Here is a 16,262-nt window from a genome sequence, read left to right as displayed (position 1 = left end):
TCAGAACCACTGTTCAAAGAGAGTTTGATCAAGACTTCATAACACACACCTCATCTCAAAGCAGCAGGGTTGCTGCCTGCTTATTCTGTGCCTCTTTCACAGAATGCAAGTAATCACTAAGGCTGTTAACTGATAATAGCAGCAGTTTCCCATCTGACACAGGATGTGCAGTATTCCTACTGCAATAGCCCGTTCTACAACCAGCAGCATTCAGGGAAAGTCTAAAAACTTTCATATTCAGGACCCTATTCACCTTGAGGGCTTCTACACACAAATGCTCTTGCCAAGAATGGAGCACTCTGTCCATAAAACCTCCTTGCCTGGGCTGATGGCCAAATCAGAAAATAACCACTGGAGTGAAGGAGCAAGAAATCTTTCACAAAGAAGCACTGTTAAACTTTCTATGTTATACTGAGTACTTTTAAGCATCTGGAGATAGGAGAGCTGTCTTTAAAATCAGATTCTCATCAAAGAAAATGAAAATCTCTGATGGACTGTGTCAAAATGATCAGCATACCACCTTCTCTTTGATATGATAACCTTTAAAGAGCAGTAGTCCTGCCCTGAAAATTTCTGAGCCATTTCTATTCTTTTACATGTAATTTATAGAGATGTATTATTCCAAATTAGTGCAGCTCAGTAGACAATACTCCTCAAAAGCTGCTTTCCCCTAAATATTGCAAGACTCATTCTAGCAATCTTGGAACTGTCCTTTCTTGAACCAGTAAACACAAAGTGATGGATAAAAAAGGACTTAATTCAGCTTTTTTTCAGAGACAAAGCAAAGCAGAACTTAGGTAAGAATAGAAACTTTAACAAAAGAAAGTAGAAATGGTGGATTAGCTTCCAAGCTACCAATAATCCCTTGGTTTCATAACTGTAGCATTTTCAAGCTACCACAGATTAGTTTCTAGAAGTTCCTTGGAACATGCAGCATCACTGAAAGTGAGCTCATCCTGTAGATGTATTTCAAACACGAAAAAACAAAAAAGACCCAAACAAACAAAAAGCCATTTTGCACTTGGAACGGATCACAGTGACTTAAGAACAGCAGGTGATATTCACCACAGTTCTCAGCAAGGTCTTCCCATTGCCATCTCAGCTGCAGTCGGTGTCTACAAACACCAACCACCTTTCCCAGTGTGGTGCACATTGGAAATCCCAGCTGAGAGTGTCACGGGGCTGCCTTACACACAGAGCAGAGCTCCTGCCCCATCTGTTTCAACACAGCCACATCTCTCTAACTTGCTCAGCCACCCTGACTACTCCTTTTCCCATGTACATCCCAGCTCTGACAGTCTTCACCTTGCACCAGCACCTGACTGAGCTCCTCACTGCCTGCCTGGATCATTTGTTTGGATATCATTAGATGGCCCTGACTGAAAGCCCTAATGAGGTGCTGATTCCATCATCCAATCAGTTGTCTGAGCCCAAATGCATCCCATGGGACAGCCAGAAAAGAGTGATGCAAGAATTCCAAGTGATGTGTAACATGAAAGGGCGCCATTCGCATCGCTAGGACTCACAGCCTGTCAGCAGGGCCATTACAAATCCGGGGCTACACAGATTTATAATTCAACCCTCCCACACACAGAACTTGCTCCAGACTGAAACTTGGCACAAAATTCAGTCCCAGGAGGGTGTTAAAAAAATAACCTATTCAACGGTTTCCGTCCCATGGCTTCAGCTCACAGCCATTTAAATAATGGCAATTTCTCATTTCTCTTTTTAACTGAGGAAATCCAATATAAAACACCAGATTTACATAACATTGCAGTGGTGATACAAGCTGGCAACAAACCCAGAGAGAAGGCTGCCAGAGCCATTCTGTCATTCTCTTTTGGTGGATTTCTCTATTTGGATTCAGTTTAATTGAATGATTTTTATTAGGTCTAGCTGACATCACATGTAACCTGTAAATCCCACCTCCACACTGGCCAGGCATCTTGCCCTAGCTTTGTATACCTTGTGAGCTGGTTAGAAGGGGACAAGCCCTGCTGTGGTCACAGCAGACTCCCACTTGTGCTGCCACTGTTAGTTCTGTGCTGCAAACCCTGCTGGCTGATTTAGAGGACAGTAATTAGCTTCCTATTGAGCTTCAAAAGACTGACTGGACAAGGAATGGACAAAACAAAGAAGGGAACTGATGCAAGCCAAAAGCAATTTGTCAGCAGAGCCTTTGATTTGATCAGATTGTTCCATAACTACCACACCTGCTTCCAGGGAGAGACACAGAGCCAAGCTTTCTGTGGTTGCAGTTTTTTCTCCACCAGGTACTTAAATTCCTACAGGATTATCTGTAATCTTGAGTTTGTCAGTGGAAAAAAAAATTCCAAGTTGATGCAATGCCACAAAAACTTATTAAATACGCAGGACCTCAGATAGTCTGCAGTAAATCACTGCAGTGAGCACAAGCCTTCTGCTCCACCACCACTTGGACAGAGGCTGTGATTGCCCATGTGGGACAAGTAGGAGCTTGGCACCCCAAAACAGATCATCTTCTGGGTGGGCTACTGGCTCCCATCTCATCCACCAGCACCACTCCTGCTTTCCACAGCACACCTGAGACACAGCCCCTTCTGCCTCGCTCCAGCTGGAGGATAGGGCATATTAAAATTATCATCAAAGCATCTGAACATACTTTTCTTACTTGTTATATAAGTAAATAAGTAGACCAACTATAAAATTCTATGATAAGAAAATGAAGATTTGTATCAGTGGCCAAGCCCAAGGCACTTCAAACCAGTTTGAACCCTCTGCTGCTGTCAGCAAAGCTGCAACAAGGTTTCTGGCAGCCAATGTCAAAATGCTTCTTCTAGAATGTGGTCGTTGGTCTCAATTGCCGTTGTTGCACTGACTCTCCACATGTACTAAACCATCTTCCCTAAGGCCAGCCTCCAAGGTCCATGGTCCAGCTGTAAAAACCCTTCTGCATTTCTCAGAACTACATATACAATAATTCTCTCAAACAGGAAATAAACTGAGCCCAAAGGACCACCTGAGTTTTCAAAACAGAAAAGAAAATGGGGCAAGCATGTGCAGACCACCTTCTCCTCCAACAGCTGCAGTTTTCTCATACCTTGTCCTTTAATTCCAAAGGGGGGTACAAAGTCCCTGATACGTGCCCATTTCCTGAAGGAATCGTCCAAGAACATTGGTGCTGGCTTCGAGAACCTGAGAAAACCAAAAAGAGAAAGAAATTAACTCCTGAACTAGGAAGGATAAACCTCTGCAGGAATGTTGAGAGAATCCATACCTAAAAGCTGATTCTACAATGTCACTGGCGACAGAGTAATGTGGAAGATTTTACTTTTACCCAAAGGTGAAACAAATGTGCCAGAATTTGTGTCACCACTCAAATCACTCAAGTCATGGACCTAGCAATCACTTCCACTCAACAATTTAAAACTGCCCCAGTACTGTTTGGCTATTAATTTAGCTACAATAAAGTGTAAATTGCAAGCAGGGTTTAGGCAGTTTGACTTCCAGCTTTGTGAGCCCAAGCCAGTTTCTGTGCTGTCTGTGTGAGTGTGTGAGGAGTCTGCTTTGGCCTCACTTGTGCACACACACATCAGCTATCACCACACAGGCAAGAAAACAGTTTGGGAGATCATGAAGCAGTTTGTAGCTTACAGAGAAAGGAAATGGAAATTCAGTGCCTTCTTCAGCATTCATTAACACATAAATGATTCAAGAGAGGTTCCTGCCAAACCAAACAGTTACAATCTATCCAGAATCCCTTACAAAAAAGAGACCTAGTCCTTCTTAACCATGTCATTATGGAAATACATTATCCTAATTATACCCTCAACACACAAACACAGCAGCTAATAAAAATTTATCTGTTCTAGAAACAATTACTACAGTGGCCAGAGAAAAGGAAACAATTAGCAAATATAGAAACATTAACTTCCATATGGGACCATTTCTGAGTGTATCAAGTATACTAGAAAGTATGTTAATACCATTAGAAATCTGTTCATTCAATCATATCAAAACAGTAGCAGAGATGCTCCGGATCAAAATCAATCCCACCAAGAAAAGGAATGTACTACATGTTCAGAGTCAGAGAAAACACCTCCACCACAGAGTAAGGTACATACCCCTGAAATAGATCCAGCTTGGCCAACCTACACATGGGACAGGACAGGTGTAAGCCATGGGTTTAGCTCTCCCTTCAGCCCTTTAGGTTGCTTCTGAGCTCAGCATACAACTCTTACTGCAGTCAGACAACCTTTGAACTACCTGATTTAGGATAAACTCATCTACACTATGCCACAGCCAGGTACAAAGCAACAATTTCAAAGAGCAGCTCAGTAAGGAAAGGATGGAATGAAATCTAAATTATAAACTGGTAAAAGTGAAGCCCTATCATAGATGCCCAGTAAATCACAAATGCAGAAATCTATGGAAAGGGGAAAGAGACCAGGAGAATTTAACAAAACAAGAAGTCTCAGATTCACCCATGCATACTGCTTCACATCCACTCATGCAATCTTTAATAAGATCATCTATAACCATAAAAGCAAGATGCACAGATGACATGGCTGATCTAGAAGGAAAGGAATGTTTTTTCCAGAGCTGAGAATACAAAATATATAACTTTGTCTGGGAAAAGGTGGGGGAGGTATGTTAGATATATTAGAGCTTCTGAAGCTTTTAAGTAAAAACACCTCACAGGCCTATTTAAAAACAAATAAAGAGCAATATAGCATTAACTGTAACACATTTACTCTGAAAATATCCTAAAAACTTCAATAACCTGACAAATTAGTTCAATGTTTTCTCACACATCTTGGTGCACCAAAATATAATTATTATGATTCCTGGGGTGTCTCCAGGGACTTACCTCCACCTCCTTCCAACATCAACAGGAGGAATCTTTGCAGGTTGGTCATGCAATGCAAGAGCTTTTATAAGCTGAAGGGCTACAGCAGAGATGCTCACAGCCCTTCCTCTACAGCCACCCCCTGAACTCTCACCAGAAGCCAGGTCCCACAGAGTGGTCCCTGTTCTCCCCATGCACCAGCCTAACTCAGAAGCAGTGTTATTTATACATGCAAATAACTGCTCTGTTTGCAAGTGATACATCCGGAAAAGCCAATTTACAGTAGTCAGATGGGGAGCAAGGAAATCCTCTCCCTAATGCAGATTTCCATTTACAAAAGGTGCCTGATAAAACCAGGAGGAAAGTCAGATCCTCCTAAGATTCCCTGGACCCCAGGGGAGTCCCCAGAATCAGCTGAAGCTCAAGGCATGACTGATCTAATGCTCTGTGGTATTGCTTCTGCATGTGACAACCAGGGCACCAAAGTGATGCCAAAGAAGAGGTGAAATGATCACTGGCCTTTTTTTTGTATTTGCTACAAGTAAATGTAGGGATTTTTGTAGCAAAGGACATGACAGCCTTAGACTAGCTACCATTATTTGGCAATATTTAATACTCCTGTATACAGGGGCAGAGAAATGGACTTTTAACTCATACTTTTGCTTCGTTTAAGGAGGAAGAACAGTTTTAGGGAAATATTATATCCATATGGGAAAAAAGGGAGCAAGTTAGAAGATATTTTGCTCCCATAAATCTTGAAAGTAATTCCGTTTTGGAAATATTAAGAAATTATGAATGCTGTAGGCTCATGCGCTTTGCCACCTCAATAAATCAGAGCTAGCCAGAGCTGATGTCCAGCAGTGACAGGGAAATGCTGTCTGCCAGACTCTCCAGGAGCATGGCTGTTCTGTCTCAGCTCTGAACTGCATCTGGCGTACTCCAGGACCCTTCAGGAAATATTGGGATTTGTCTCAAACAGGCCATGGGAATGCTCTCTGCAGAGCACCTAAAATACATTCCAAGGAATGCATGGGAGTCTGTCAAACAGAAAAGGCAAATGTTTCTGAATGATGTTAAAGCTCTGCATGTACTGAGCAGCTGGGTACGGGGTGCTGCATTTTGCCTGTCACAGCTGCCTAAAGGCAGGTTGGCCTCACTGGCAACCACAGCTCCAGATCCAAAACAGGTTTGTGCTCCTTCAGAAAACCGCACAGAAAGTGAAAGTTTTGACTTTTCAGTTCTAAATTTTAAGCACTTCCTCTCTACTCCACCCCAAATTCCAGAACAGACATATTGCAACCTCATTGCACCTGACACCCTGAAAAGCTGAGGAATTTGGCTGCTTGTGGCACACACTTATGACCTCTGTAATTTGAGAGAGAAATGCCACGCATCTACAATCTCTAGTTTGAATGGCATACCCTGCTAAAGCACAAATGACATCTAAATGGACTAAATGCTTGACATGATAATTGTGAGGTACAAAACAAATCTCTCCCAGTTCTCAAGTTTGAATTCCTCATACAAAGCAGTAATAAAATCTCTAACAATTTGTCACCACGCACAGCAAAAGGAAGCGAACGTTCTGCCAGAAACTGTTCTTAAACAGAAATCTATAATCACACAAAAATGTGATATATATTTGTGCCTAAAGGACTCTGGCTTTTGTGACAAAACATTACATTTCCAGTTCTTTCCTCCCTGACAAGAAGAGTTGTGACCCCAAAGCATTTCTGAAGGCTGAGCTAGCCTGCCAGAAGCTCCCCAGCCAAGTTTTTCAGCCATTCAATTTTGTCCCTGACACTGAGACCACTTCACAGCTGCTCCTCTTTGATGAGCACGGAAGTACTCAGCATAAGCAGCACTAACTTCCCGAAGTATCCTGCAGTCACTAGGCAAGGTAACTATGGGACAATTTTAGACGTTGAATCTTGACCAGAATCTTCTCCCTACTCCTTACCTGCTGCTTTCCAGGCAATTAATACATAAATGTGTAGAAGATAAAAAGTTACATCTCAGAGAAAGAAAAATAAATAAACTGATTTATGTGTCTTTGGCTTTAATGAAGAGGGATGAAGAAAAGGTCAAGTTCCTGAATGAGTAAAGGAGAAGACAGCACCACATTTCTAAGGAGCCACGACACTAAGGAAAGGCAAACTGGCAGCCACCAAGCTCTGCTGTGAGCTTATATTTTAGATATTCCCTTTTTTAAAAACATCCTCCTTTAAGTTGACCTGTGCTTTTGTTTATTCTTTAATGAAGGAGAATCAGTAGTGCTGGAAAACTGAAAGCTGAAAGAAAAAAAAAGCCCAAACAGGGCTAGAACCTAACGCTGTGCAGAACCTGCACACTGCATTTGTAAAGGGGCAGGAACAGCTTCTCTCTCTTTTTTTAAACCATACATAAATTATTTATTTACACTGGCATGACTTCTATCTTCTGTTTGCCGATGATCAAAAGCATCCATGGTTAGACAGAAGGCACAAAGTCTACCAATGTTATTAATTAAATACAAACTGAAGCCCTTGAGTGCTGAATCATTAGCACATGACACAGGCATTTATGGAGAGAGAGAGAATCTAAACTAACCTTTTCCTTTTTCCTTACTGAGACCTAGAAGTATGCTGTCTCCCTTGCCTCCCTTCTCTGGGGAGCCACATGGTGTGACAGCATAGGAATGAGGAGGTTTGTGACATCCTGATTTTACATTTCTTATTGACATTAATCCTCTGTCAAAAATCCAAGCAGCTCAAAGATTCCTCAAGGAGCTGAAAAATTTAAGAAACTGCATTAATAAGGATTAACCCCATCCTACAACCAACATACTACTTTTCCTAGACCAGCAAATAAGCCCCCCCCAAAAAAGATGGCTGCACGAAGAATATCTTTAACAGCAGAGATCACATCAAATAATAAGTTATCTTAACAAACTGCAGAAGTCTAAAATAAAAGAATATGGCAGAGAGAACGTAGCACTGAGGAATGGCTGGTCAGAGCACCCTGCCAGTGCCATTTGAGACCACCTAACTCTTTACAAGAGAGTGTGTGCCACAGATCCCCACCCATCTTCTCCCCTGCCCTCTGTCCCTACAGACCCTTGTGTGTATCTGCAGCTGCCTCTTTCAGGCTGCAAAGGTCTCAGCTACGCAGCCACTCCCCACTCTGACACCACTGAATGACACAGCAGAACAGTGCTCTGCAGTAAATGTCACCACCACTCCAAAAAGATGACTTTGAACAGGCTTTATTCCATAAGCAAAGGAAAGGGCAGGTAAAATCAACTGAACCCAAACCCCACAGACCATGTAGCAGTTATCCCTGCCTACTTCCCTGTGAATGATTGCCCTGTACCTTTGAGGCACTCTGGAACATCTTCAGCCTTCTTGCCCTCTACTCTCCATCACCTAGTAGGTTGTTTAAACTCATCCATGCAGCCCTTTTCTCATTTTCTCATTGCTCTATTTAGAGCTGGACCAGCTGCTCCAAGATGTATCTTAAAAGGCTCCCATTCTCAGTGCCATGGTTCATACAAAGAACATTATTATACTCTTGCAGGAAAGATAAACATCCTATCACGAATGAAAAATGTAACTATTACAGCTGTAAAACCTGTTAAATACTTTATTTAAGATCAGAAAGCATCAACTCAAGGACCATGTCCAGTTCTGGGCCTCATGTGAAAAACATGAACAAACTGGAAAAAAGGCCATAGGACACTCTGAAAAACATCTAAGGTCTAGAAAACACGATGTCTGAGGAAAGCTAGGAAAAACAACCACCTCTGTTTAGTATAGAAAAAACTGGAGGAGTACATGATAAATATTACAAGGCTGCTGCAAAAGAGAAAGATAAAATCTCTACATCCCTGGTAAAGAGAAGTAGTAACACCAATCCTAAAATGCAGCAAAGAAAACTTAATCATTAAAAAAATGTTTGTTATGCTTGGGATCATTACACATTGAAATCTACTGTCTGGACATGGATTACAGAACTCACATCAACTACACCACTTTCTGATTTGATTGTAATATTTTTAACAAGTTTATATCTATTAAACACCAGTTAGCCATAGCTGTGCCTACTTTTTAGAGGGAAATGCAAATAGATGATCTTTTGAAGTTCTGCACAGGTCTGTTTCATCTAAAACCACTTTCATACTGGGCTAACATTGCTAGGAGGTGACCAACTAGCCAAGCTACAGCTGGGCTGGGAATCAAGAGCTGCCCTTCAGAATCCTTGCACTTCTTAAGTATTTCTCTTCATATATGGTAATCAAGTTTCAGTACAATCACTGCAGATAAGCAGCACGTGGATTTTCCAGCCTGCTGCCTGCCAAGAGTGCTTTCTGTTTGTACCCCGCACCTTTGTGATAAACAGGAAGACACGTAAAGTTTAACCTTTCTGCAGTCATTAATGTCTTGGGCTTATGGCACCACCAAGGCACAAAATCAAAGAATGATTTAACATTGGCTCAGTCCCTCCTGCTCACTGACTGTATTCTGACATGCATAAAGTCCAACAAAGTGTCCTGAGCAGCTTACCCACATAATGCAATTAGTCATAGGGGACTGGAAAAGTTTTCAGATAAACTAAATATTAAAGACAGAAAGAAATCAGTTTGCCTGCTCTGATGAAATCCTCACACTTTCCTCCTGATTCTCCAAACATTTCAGACTGAAAACACACATGCATGCCCAAAAATAACAAGAAGCTTGGTTTAAAGGTTGGCTTCCTCTTGGAAAAAAACCCAAAACAAACAAATCAAAAACCTATAAAATTCAGACCAGGCAGAAACTTTGTCCTGACCTGCCTCATGCAGCAGCTTATAAGACAACATGCAAAATTTGTCATTGTTCACAAAACTCTCCAATACCAAAACACAATTATGCAAGGGTGAAAAGCTAACTTCTCAACAACACAAGGTTCTGTTAGTTTAAAAACCAGTCTTCTAACATCATTTCAATGTCATAGCTTGTTCCTCATGTGTTATTGTCAATGATGCAAGATTGAATTACAGCTCATTCTTCCTACAAAAAGCCAGGTGGGGGGTTCAAGAACTCTGAGGGAGCACTGAGCCAAATAGATGAGATTATGTGGTATTTGGAAACATGATGAAGGTGAGCGAAAGCAGACTGCAATTACTGCCTGGGATTCCAAAGCCTCTGTGCAAACAAAAAACGAGATGAAGAGGGAAGGTGAAAGGTCCAATACTTCTCCCAAAAGGAAAGAGTTAGCTCCCATAGAAGATGCCAGCCAGCAACTCTGCCAGTTGGCCAGGCTTTAGCACAATTATGTTCCTGCTAATACTCTGCTGGAACAGGAAGGGGATTGTGCTTTCTAATGAACACCAAGTGGAGAGCAGTCATGGAGGGTCTGCTGCTGTTCAACACTGCACTCCCAAAAGGCAGGGTATCCAGGGATCTCTTTTTTTCTGGTGAAGATCTAACACATTCCAAAAGACTGCATAGGATGGGCACAGTTCCCAGCATGGACCTGTTGTCTTTCATCACATTAATTAACCAGTCTATTAAATGCAGTGACTGCATGGTACTTTTATAAAGCCAATTTAATGTTCTCTTTATCCTTCCTGCAGAGAGAAGTTAATCCCTGTTATTGCCACTCACTGCTCATTCTTGCCACCACTGGCCATGTCTGACTGTCCTGAGCTGCCAGCAGTCTTATGGTGGAGCACAACAAATTGCACTTCTCTCTTTCAAAAGCTCTGATCTCATCGTCTCCTACCACATTGTTTAATGTATATGCCTATCTTGAGGTTATCCTACTCTCTCACATCAATCTTCAGATTTCAAATCATTGGAGGGGAGAGTAAAATTTTGAGTGGCCTTCATTCATTACTTCACAAGTAATTATGTTGCTGCAGAAGGAGCCTGGAACACTCAATGCTGTAAAGAGATAGGTATATATGTAGGGAACAGGGCACTGATGATAAAGAGCCTTCCACCATCAGCTAAGCCAAAAATGCACATATTGCTCAACACAGCCCAGCACAGAACTGATGTGACTGCTCTGCTGATGTACAGCACAGGGGATGTAGCACAGAAGGGAAAGAGCTGTTGAAGCTAATGAACAGCTAAGCACAAAATGAGTGAGACTTGATCCTGATACAACCAGCTAAAGACAAAAATAAGGCCATCAATCTTTAAAAAAAATCCAGAACAGCTTTGTTATGGCAGCTAATGAAGACAGGAAAGCACAAAACAAATTACTTGATGTGAAGCTTGGTCATTTTATGAAAGGGGTTGTATGATCTGGTGCCTGCATAGACAGAAGACTGGACTTCATCATTCATTCAGTTTCTGAATGCCCGATGTTCCTTCACCTCTGGCCCATTGCTCTTATCCAGCTCAAAAATCCACATGGGGCAAAAGTTCCCTGAGTAAGTCTTACAGGAGTGAGGATGCTGGCAGAAGAAATGTCAATGTTTCAATAATTGTAACTGAAACAGATGGGTTGATCTGAGTGAAAAGAGTCTTTAGTTTTTTCAAGCCTCATACACTTCTGGAATGACCAATGCCATTTTAGAACCTAGACAAAAAATTCCTATTAACACAATATGGAAAACATTAGTCTGTTGTGAAATACACATGGCATTAACAGAAGTCTTGTGAGCTCTTCTGATTTTCTTACATACATGGCAACATTCTGAAAAGTTCTACAGAACACAGTTCCTCATATCACACTCCTGGGAGAATCTTCAGCCTTCATGATAAAAAAATCTCACAGCAAATAAAAAAATATTTTTATAGACTCAATAACTAATAAATGCTCAGAAACCTGAGGAGGAATAAAAAGAAACCATTCTTTTTCAACTGCATGAATTTTCTGTTTTGACTCGTTATTACTGACTATTTGCTGGTTGCAATTCTCATCAGTGCAACTCCCCATAGTGACTTTCAGGTGATCCACAGAAGGTTTCCTCAATGAAAATGCATGCAAGGGACAAGCTTGCTTTCACACACCAACAGGAAATGAGAGGAAAACAGTAAATGTGAGGGAAAAAAAGTCTGCAGAAGCTATTGCTCTGACAGCTGCCTACAGCACACAAGACAGGCAGACAATTAAATGCACAGAAACAAAGACAAGAAGTGAATCTTCTTTGCACACCACAAATTGATGCTCAAAGACAATTATACAGATGCTTCTTACAATTTTTGTCAGTTATTTTTAGAATTTTTTTAAAGTTATCACAATGTGCATTTCATGTGAAAAACTGGCATAGCAATGACCAAATCAGGTCTGCAGCTCATTTGAGAAAACAGGAAGATATGAACTAGAAATGAGAACAAAAGTTGCAGTGGAACTGAGAAAGGACTGAAAGCATAGAAGGTGTTGGGCAAGCACAGTTCTCCCCAAAAACTGGACAATGCTTTTTGGCTGGAATCCATACCATGGCTTGCACCACTCAGCAGTTGGACATCCTAACTTAAAAAACAGTGAGAGTGGAAATGTTCTCTATTGCACAAATTCCTAAGACCTAAACAATTTAGCTTGTCATGCTCCTTCTTGTAGGAAGTTGTTCAAGGAGCAATTATGAGATTTTCAAGCTTGCCAAGAAGTCAAAGCAGCATCATTCATCCAACCAAAGATTAAGCTTTTTTCCTTCTATTAGGTGAAACAGGATAATGTAGTTTTAAGTGCCATCTCCTAGGTGCAGCCACCAGATGTGCATTTGTAGAATGTACACAAAGAAACCTCAAATATTACTATCAGAATAACTTCACTTGCTGAAAAACAGTTACAGAAAGATCACAAAGCTGCTATCAATGAGATCTATATCAATCTCAAAGGGAAAAATTCCAGATGCATTTCTGTTTCTCTGCTGCACAATAGACTTCACATTGTAGTCCAGGACAAAGTGAGGGCAGCCAGTTGTTATTATTTAAGATTCAGACAGAGGCTTTTTTCTTCCTTTAACCAGATGCAAAAACCTCCAAGGACTTCACTGAAAGCCTGAACAAAAGAAAAAAAAGCCAAAAGCTCAAGTGGAAAGAGTGTTCTCAGAGGGACCTATCCCCCTAGGTGCCAGAAGGTACATCTGTAACTGGATATAATGCTTGAGAGGGCTGACATGGACCTAATGTCCAGTTTAATGTAATTTTCTGGCTCCTCTGTCACCTTATTAATTCCAGCCCTTAGCCTAAGAGTGGTAATCTGTAAAGTAACATGCACTAAAATCTTCCAGATAATATCAGCACTATTTAATATACGCCTCTCGCCTTTGGTTCCATGGTTCTAAAAATAAACAAGTATGTTAACAAACCAAGGGTAAGACTCTGTAAAATCTCTTTCTAGATACTGTTTCCAGAGATAAGGCACAGAGACTGGACGTGGAAGAGTTTCCATGCAAGAGGCCACCTGACAAAACCAAAAGGATTTACTGACTCACAGAGCAAGTGGGTGCTGTGGAGAAAGCTGCAAACAGTGCCAGCACAGACAGCTCCATCCTTTCCTCATCACCCCACACAGAAAGTGTCTGGCTTGAGTTAGAGATCAGGCAGGAAAAAGAGACTAGAGGTGAGACTTGACTACTCTGATGAAGTAAAGAACCACAAGCCATGTGGACTTCTCCTCTCCTACCTAAAAACAGGTGTGAAAAATAAGGCCTGTCCTTCCAGCCAGCACATTCACTGCCCTCATCCAACCAGGGCCCTCTGCTCCGCTGTGTCCCCATGTCCAAACTCATCACACATCTGGCAAGAGACCATGCAGCAACAACAGCACCCACAGCAGTAACTTCAAAGGACTCTGCCAAGACCCTTGATAGAGACTGGAGCACAAGGTATGCTCTTAAAAGCCTACCTTCTAAAATGCTATAAATCTCCTGGAAGAGCTGATATCCTCCCTGCCTCACTAATCAAAGCAGACACACCCTCCCACTTCTTTTTGCTCCACTTGAAGAACGGTACAGCAGTCCTCATTCCAGGAATGGATTTTTTCAATGAGATACTTCATTTCAACAATTTCCCACAAGAAAAAACTGCAGAAAAAAGGATACTGCTGGTTTATGCATTTGAGATTGATGTAAGCCACTGAAACAAATACTAAATATTATTAGCTACTAAAGGAAATGGTTATGGTGAAGATGAGGGGATAAAAACCTCTCACAAATATGCCTTCTCTTTCAGTATCCTTGATAGAGAAAGCACTTCTCCTACAGCTGTGGGAAAGAAAACAAGACACAACAGCTGAAGTGAAAATTGCACATCTTTGGCTGTTATCAAAGGGAGCTCTACACACGGACAAAGTGCAGTCTGCGTGATTCCAATTCCAAAGCAAAGAAATGCTGCAGGCGTATTCATCATCCACATTTGTATTTGCTCCTGAATTTTACAAAGAGCAGTGAACATTGCTGATCCACTACTTTTGTCCCAGTAGCAACGTTTAATTGCGTCAACTGCATTCAGCCTTTGTAGAAAGCATCAATAAATTCACTCCTACAATTGATACTCTCCCAGTGACCCCCTCAGGCAAACCAACATGAAGCAGCTCCAGTGTGCAGCACTGCCAGCTGACACAGAAATCCTGCCACACCCGGGAGTTTTCCATACCCTTAGAGTGTGGGTGGAACAAAGTACAGAGAGCAACTCAGCATCTCCATTAATCCACCAGGGAGACGCAAAAGAATCACAGAATTATTTAGGGTGGAAAAGACTCTTAGATCGAATCCAGCCATTAACCCAGTCCTCCCAAGGCCATCACTAAACCATGTCCCCAAGTGCCACATCTAAATGTCCTTTAGCTCCCTCCAGGGACGGTGACTCCACTACCTCCCTAGGCAGCCTATTCCACTGCTTGATTTTGGAGAAGGTGGAGAAATTTTCCTAATATCCAATCTAAACGTCCCCTGGCACAACTTGAGGCCATTTCCTCTTATCCTGGAGAAGAGAAGGACACCCACCACACTAGAACATCCTTTCAGACTCTCATCCCATAGAGAGTGATGAGGTTCCCTCAGCCTTCTTTTCTCTAGGCTAAATACCCCCCGCTCCCTCAGCAGCTCCTCACTGAACTTGTCCTCTAGAGCCTCCACCAACTAGTCTCTGCCTTGGCCTGGAATTCAGTCCATTCTCTGTATTTTCTTAACATCATCCAGTTTTGGGGTTTTTTTTCTCATTCTTTCGTTTGCCCACTTATGTTTGTCTAACCACTTAGATGGCACTCCACAAACAACTACTCTCAATTTACATCTGTCATAGAGAAGGTGTTCTGTGTTTTCTTTCCACTTCTTAAAAGTATTAAACTTTTCACCACAGACATTTTAGAAGCAGACACGCTTGGTGTGACAGGGCAAGAAATCTCTCCATTAAAATGACAAATTGCAGTCATTTTGTTCTCATTTAATCTTACTTTTAACAAAACAATCACCTTGTTAAGAAAAACTGAAAAAAGGCATGAAAGCCTTCAGCCTGCAAAGTGAAAGCTTTGAAATGCACTGGCAAAGAAAATGAAGACCATAAGATGAGTAATCTTAATCACCAGCTATTTCTAATGTCTTTTAGTCTTAAGTACCTCTACCTTCCAATAAATCAACAAATGCTTAGTATCTTCTTTGAACTTAGAGATGTAAAATACAACAAATAACAAGAAAGCTATGCTTCAACCTACCAAATAAATAAATAATGGCAATCAATAACTTTTTTCCAAAGCTGTAAGAAAATCCTACAAAATGTGGCGACTAAAGTTCAAAATTTTCTCCAAATACTGATTTTTCTAAAAATTATTTCCCCATATAACTTAGAGTAGTTTAAAAAAAGTTCAAATCCACAACCCCATCTAACTCAGGATATTCTTAAATTTCCTTGTCTAAACAGAAAAATTGAAGGACTACATTAGCCAAGTATCTGCTGATCTCAATGACAAGAGAAATAGCAGATTTGCATTAGCCAGCAAAATAGCAATGCTGTTGGCCAAAAGGAGAACTTCCCACAAGTATTTATGGGTGCTCTTTGGGCAAGTGTTCAAACAGCCAGCTGTGGAGTGAGAAAACAGTACAGGATCATCCCACATTACTCTCCCTGCCTCTGTAATGCTCATGCTCAGCCCTCCTTAATTGTACCTTTCCACTGGACATTTTGCTTTCCCTGAGCAGCAGGCTAAGTGCACTTGGCTGTGATGTTCACAAGCAGCACCACTATAAAACCTGCAGATCTTCATCAATCCTGTGTAAATGTCACAGGCTACAAGTGACTGCAGATTTTCAGAGACAATCAGCATTTTGCTAAATTCAACAGCAATTGCGTAATAACCAGTCTTCTCAACAAATCAGGTTACTCATGTTACCATACTTGTCTTGCAGCAATTATTTCTGAGTATTCCCAGTACATGCTTTCCCACCATGACAACCTGATACATGCTCTGCAGCAATGGTTTTGATTTTAATATCTTGGCCAGTCATGGAGTGAATCAAATGGAC

At 41.4% G+C, this 16,262-nt stretch overlaps 1 protein-coding gene across 8 annotated transcripts in view; it reads right to left on the bottom strand.

The window, feature by feature from the left end:
• ST3GAL3 (ST3 beta-galactoside alpha-2,3-sialyltransferase 3) overlaps positions 1–16,262 on the bottom strand; it is a 173,406-nt gene that overhangs the window by 64,542 nt on the left and 92,602 nt on the right. For all 8 annotated transcript variants that reach the window (XM_059478026.1, XM_059478028.1, XM_059478030.1 and 5 more), the window contains one exon: positions 3,080–3,174. In XM_059478026.1, the coding sequence (XP_059334009.1) occupies positions 3,080–3,174 (95 nt within the window). The remainder of the gene's footprint in view (positions 1–3,079; positions 3,175–16,262) is intronic.

This window comes from Ammospiza nelsoni, chromosome 9, assembly GCF_027579445.1.
Source record: "Ammospiza nelsoni isolate bAmmNel1 chromosome 9, bAmmNel1.pri, whole genome shotgun sequence".
In the NCBI taxonomy this organism is placed as follows: Eukaryota; Metazoa; Chordata; class Aves; order Passeriformes; family Passerellidae; genus Ammospiza; species Ammospiza nelsoni.
This window is presented reverse-complemented; position numbering and strand designations above follow the sequence as displayed.